This window comes from Nanorana parkeri, unplaced genomic scaffold, assembly GCF_000935625.1.
Source record: "Nanorana parkeri isolate BGI_ZX_2015 unplaced genomic scaffold, ASM93562v1 scaffold210, whole genome shotgun sequence".
NCBI lineage: Eukaryota > Metazoa > Chordata > Amphibia > Anura > Dicroglossidae > Nanorana > Nanorana parkeri.
Window position 1 is genome coordinate 98950 of NW_017306478.1, and position 5979 is coordinate 104928.

Below are 5979 nucleotides of genomic sequence, written 5' to 3' on the forward strand. Positions count from 1 at the left end.
TGTCACTCTCCAGATTCAGGCGCTGGAGAGAAGCTGATGAACCAGATCTGTGCTTCATCAGCTTCTTCAGGGGGGTCCTAGGTGACATTAGGGGTCTTGGAGACCCCTGATGTCTCCATAAAGAGGACCTGTCACATCTTTTGCGATCACATATAGGGGTTTCTTAGCCCCCTCTGTGATAGCAATAAAGATAAGTGGAAAAAAAAAAGTTTAACCAAAATATTTTTTAAAGTTACACTTAAAAAAGAATTTAAAAAAACCCAATTTTTTGTTTTAAGTCCCCACCCCTACATACACGCATGTAAACATGCGTCAGGTGCGCATACCTGCGAAAACGACGATTGCGCCCATTACGCCGCACAAGTTACATATCGCCGCGAACGTCGCAGTGAGGGCAATAATTGTAGGGCCATTAATCACTGATAACACTAAACTGATGAGCGGTAAAAGCTTTTAAAGCGTCGCCTATGGCCAATTTTGGGTATGGTAGTTTTTGGCAATTTCGCGGGTGCGCGCAATTTTTAAACTTGACATGTTTGGTGTTTTATAACATAATGTTCAAAAAAAAAAATTTCAACATTAAATTCAGTAATTTTTCCTTAATATAGTAAAAAATAAAACCCCTCAGTGGTGATTAAATACCACCAAAAGAAAGCTCTATCTGCCCCCAAAAAATGGTATAAAATTAATTTCAGTACAGCGTTGCATGACGGAATAAACGTCAGTCAAAGCACCGCAGCGCTGAATACAGAAAAATGGCCGGGACAGGAAGGGGGTGTAACACCTGGCCAGCAAGTGGTTAAAACTGAAGAAGCCGCTTGGGGGAAACTATGAAACATCTTCAATGCTACAGAACAAATCCAGTTGAATGTAACCAACTGCTACCAGCTCAGACTGCGACCTTCCATCATCGTCCAGAGTTGGTGATCTGGTGACCCCTGGAGGTCAAATATCAGAAATGTCATTGTGGTCAGGCCCGGATTAACCACAAGGCCACCGGGGCGGCATCGGTTGACCTTGTGCGGAAGTTGCGGGCGAAGGTAGGGAGAGTAAATCCGGCCCTGATTGTGGTGAGAAGGGGGTGGGGGGTCCCCTTTATTCCAAAACATGGCTGCAATCCGAGACCTCATTCACAACTGAGCATTTCGTAGCTGGAATGGCGACGTGCTTTGACGCCCCAGCAGGAAGAATCCCATTGTTTGGCCCCCGTGCACACCTAAGCGTTCTGGAGCTTGAAAGCGTACATGAGCTTCTTTTGGGGCTGAGTTGACCGTCTTGGGCCCAATAGACTTCAATGGGAACAAATGAAAAACAGTTTCATATTTTATCCTTAGTAACTGGTATTTTTTGGGCTAAAAGAATAATAAAACGCTGGCAAGAACGCCGTTACAAATGCTCAAAAAAAGTCCAAAGATGCTTAGCTCAAGTGTGAATTGGGAGTGTATAGAGCACAAGTCCCATCATATCATTGGCACACATCACATCAGCGCCACCTTGTGGCCAATTATCAGATGGCAGCCTGGAGGGCATTGCTGCACTGACCACAGCTTGCCATCATATAAGTGAGGCTCCATCATGGTCCAGTATCTGTTAGGAACGGATGAAGGAACTCCAACACTCCTGAACATTGAGCAATCAGAATATTTTGTACTGGTGAATGAAATGATGGAAGGTATGAGATCTAGATACAGCGAGGGGGATTTATCAAGACTGGAGCAGGCAAAATCTGGAGCAAATTTGCAGGGCAACCAATCAGCACCTCTCTCTCATTTTCAAATCCCAACTGAGCAAACTGAAGAGAGATGCTGATTGGTTGCCATGGGCAACTGCTCCAGTATGATACATTCCCTCCCCAGTTAATCTCAAAGAGAACATGGGTACCCCTTTCCCAGTGCCACCACCACACTCTGGGCATAGCATACGTAGGGTAAAGAAATCTTAATTAGTCCTCATTAGGCTTAAAGGAGAATTATGAGGCGAGTGATTTTCACTCAGCCTCATAATCTGAGCCGACCTGTGACAATGAGACTGTCACAGGTCGGCTCAGTAGATCGGGAGGTGAGCGAACACATAACGTCGCTCGCTCACCTCCCTACAGAGAGCCGTGACAGGGGAGGGGCTGGATTCCCCCCTCCCCGATCCTCCAGCGCTGACTGGCAGAACGGACGGGGGAGGGGGCGGGGACAGCTGGCTCTGCCTCTACATAGGCAGCGCCCGCTGTCACTCAAGCAGCTGGGCGGATCCAGACATAATTGTCGGGATCCGTCCCGCCTGCGGCATCTCAGTATACCGCGAGCTGTAGCTTGCGGTATACTGAGCTTAGGGTGACGGGGGGACGCTAGTTTGTGTCCTCCCGTGCCTCTTAGGAGGACTATGGGGAAAAGCCCTGACCCCATAGTTCTCCTTTAAAGCAAAACCAAAGCCATTTTTTTTTTAGTTGTGGATGGAGTGGTGGGATTAGACCCCCTGTCATGTTTGTGTCCCCATTAGGTAAATCCACCCTCTCTGTTTGTCCTGACGATCGTCTTCATTAAGGCCTCATGCGCACACAAGGCACGGCAAGAGCAAAGTTGCATATTGCGTATATACACGTATGCATGCAATCCCAGAATGCATCATTCTTAACAGAAATTCTAATGTACTGCACGCCCGTACGTGCGCAAAATACGCAGACATACGGAGCCCGGATGCATCTCGGGTCCATTTTTTATTTGCACATCTTTACGCGCCACACGCAGCTATGTGTATGGAGCCATTTATTTGCATATGGGACTATACGCTGCGTATTGTACGGCGGTGTGAATGAGGCCTAAAAGCGAAAGAATATCCCACATTTTGGGTGGTCACCAGAACAGGAATGGATGAGGAATCTTCCAGTGGGGACACTAGTTCTGGCCGCAGGGATTTCCCTCGCTTTGGAAGGATTCCCGCTCACTTCCTGTTGTGGCTAGGAGACAGGAAGTGAAGGGAAATATCCCCAATGGGTCGTAGAACCTGACATGGGATTTATTTAAGTAAATTGAGGCTACAAAGTAACTATTTTTCATAAAGTTGTTCCCATTGAACCCCATATTGGAGACTTTCCTTCCTACCGCACTCTTGATACACCAACAGGGACCGGTTCACCTTGCAGAGCCAGGAGCAGACCGGTCCACGTTGGTCATCATAGACTGGTGGAGACGTATCTACCCTGCAGATGAGGGCGGTCATGTGATTCTCATTTCTATGACCTCACTCCCCGCAATGATTGCTCTGTGTGTGGTGATGTTATTGGTCTGTACAGACCAGATTGTACCCTATACGTCCATCATAACACATCGGCCATTTTATTTCAGAGAACACATCTTATCAGAACACAACAAATCAGATGGATTCTCCGCCATCTTGTACAATCCTATAACACACGGGAGCGATCTGTCCTTCAAAATGTTCAACATTCACATCCAACGGACTGAACAGAACAATAATTTAACCCTGTCCGGGTCCCAGACTCTCCGCACCGTGACCAGCGCCACAGGCAGGGAACACATCGTCCAGTCACAGTTCAGCTGGCAGTATAAGGCACCGTATGACTGGTGGTTAGTCCTGAACACAGAACCAATCACACGCTCGGACAGTCTCAGCATGCAGCCAGTGTTCCGGGCCCCTCAGATGACACGTCCTCAGCTTCAGTCCATCTGAGCTGCATCCAGCTCATCCAGGAAGCGGCGACATTTCCCCATCAGCACCGCGATGGCTTCTTTCATCAGGACGTTGGGGGCCAGGATGCCGGTGGACTCTATGGAAACTGAAAGAGAGAGATGTTAGAGATTCCTGGGGGGGGATGTAAGACGCGTTTGGTGGACAAGAGACGAAGAACATTGGACCAGAGATCATGGAGATACCAAGTGATCAACCAGTTGTGGACACGGGATGTCCTACACACGTCCAAAGAATCTTCTGCCCCGCTGTTCTTCATTTCATCTCCTACAATCCCTATACAGTCCGGGGACACGCATCACATGCCGTACTCACAGATGAAGTGGTCCCGCACCCGCTCCATGCGCACCACGTTCTTCAGGTCCTCGTGGCGGAAGATCTCTCTGCTGCACGTGTCTATCCGTGAGTTCTCCACACGGGCAACTTTCTTCCCTGCAGGTAGGGACACAATGCAGATGATTACAGGGAGCCCCAAACACTGTGCTCGGGTCTATGGCTGGCCAGATAGTGGCTGGATGGTGGAGAGGAAAGGGACGGCTGCAATCTCACCACACCAACCCCCTCTTCCACCCGGCCTCACCAATAACCAGGACAGGTGGACCTACTGGCAATGAGGGACACTCACCACCACCAGTAGGATCCCACACCTCTACCCCAAACCCCCCGCCACCAAGATCCCACACCTCTACCCCAAGCCCCCCACACCAAGACCCCGCACCTCGACCTCAAGCCCCCCCTCCCCCCATGATCCCACACCAAGACGCCAAGTTTCCTGCCCCCTCTGCACCACCACCCCATCAGGTATGAGGAGGAATGACGACACTCCTCACCACCAGAGTGATCGCACAATGATCTCCCCCCCCTCAGTCCTCCTCACCCACAGACTGACGGACCTCACTCACCGTTCACAACATCCACCACGATCACTCCAGGAGAGAAACATGTCTGCAGCCTCTCCGCCAGGTCGCCCTCGATGGGGTGCAGCAACGTGATCTCCGGCAGCAAGCGGTAACTGGCCGTGGCCACTGGGGAGAACTTGGCGTGGTCCTTCCCTGTAAGAGCACACAGAGTTCCACACACATTCAGGCTCTGAACACAAACTGATATAAAACAGTAAACATTTTGTACACTGGAAACCGATTGGTAGAGTTTCTATATCGAGATACAAACATTGAATGTGTGAAAAGATTATCTCCTGGTGTTAACCATCGTATCAGAAGAGAGGGCACCCTAAGAACATCGGACCAGAAGAGAGACCACCCTAAGAACATCGTATCAGAAGAGAGACCACCCTAAGAATATCGGATCAGAAGAGAGACCACCCTAAGAACACGGGACCAGAGATCAGGAGAGATTCCAGGGCTGTCATTCCCATTTTTGGCTCGGCGCCTTAACCTGGAACACTTCTTTGCCTGCCAACCTTGTTCCAGGTCTGACCTATAAAGTATTGAAGCCGAGGATAAGGATGACCACCCAGCCGCCTGCACACTCAAGTCAGCAAAGATGGCTCCCATTTTTCTATCCTACTCCATGCAGATCCCCATCCTTCCTCCCAGGTATCTTACCAATTCCCTTGACGCAGTGCACGACGACGTGGATCTCCTGGCCGGGCCGAAGCAGGGCGATGAGGATGTCGCTGTGCACGGGCCGCGGTGGATCGATGTCGTGGAAGAGATCCGATTGGTTCCCCTGAGGGAGCCACGTCATTTGACTGGTGTATACTGCGAAGGAAAGAGACAGTGTTAGGGGGACAGTCTTGGAGGGGGGGATAGGGGGTTGCAGGGGAAGAGACAAGAGGTATAGGGTAGCATTGGTGGGGGCCCCAGACAGAATAGGGCCCGGGATAGGGAGCAGACACCTCACCTTTATGGTCCAGGTAGAGCTCGCTGGGGTCGGAGGAGTCCTTAGCCGCTCGGGGGTTCCGCTTACATTTCACATTCAGCTCGAACTGCAGCGTGTCGATCTCTGTTCCCTCCTCTTCATCTAAAAGGTAAGAGCAGCCATGAGGACCTCCGACAGCCTCGTATTACACACAGCTGGGTACACAGAGGGGGGGGTCCCCCTCTACTCACCTGAGTTCTGGTACTCGAAGAGTCGCGGGTCAGCGCGGATGGGGATGAGGCCCAGGCGGTGGGCAAGGATCTCGTCCTGTATGATGGACGTGTTCTTATAGACGTAGACCTTCTCTATGGCCATGGTGGGGACCTGCGGGGAGGAGACCCGAACCAGACTGACTACAGGGAGAGAAACAATGGCCCCGCCCACCCAGAGGTACCGCCT

General features: G+C 50.6%; 1 protein-coding gene across 1 annotated transcript in view; it reads right to left on the reverse strand.

Annotated features, from left to right (window-relative positions):
• Positions 1-3631: 3631 nt before the first annotated feature.
• POLR1C (RNA polymerase I subunit C) overlaps positions 3632-5979 on the reverse strand; it is a 3196-nt gene continuing 848 nt past the window's right edge. The window contains exons 3-8 of the mRNA XM_018555731.1: positions 5772-5977; positions 5563-5682; positions 5265-5420; positions 4602-4751; positions 4015-4131; positions 3632-3787 (exon numbers count right to left, since the gene is read on the reverse strand). Coding sequence (XP_018411233.1) covers positions 3669-3787; positions 4015-4131; positions 4602-4751; positions 5265-5420; positions 5563-5682; positions 5772-5977 — 868 coding nt within the window. The 3' untranslated portion in view covers positions 3632-3668. The remainder of the gene's footprint in view (positions 3788-4014; positions 4132-4601; positions 4752-5264; positions 5421-5562; positions 5683-5771; positions 5978-5979) is intronic.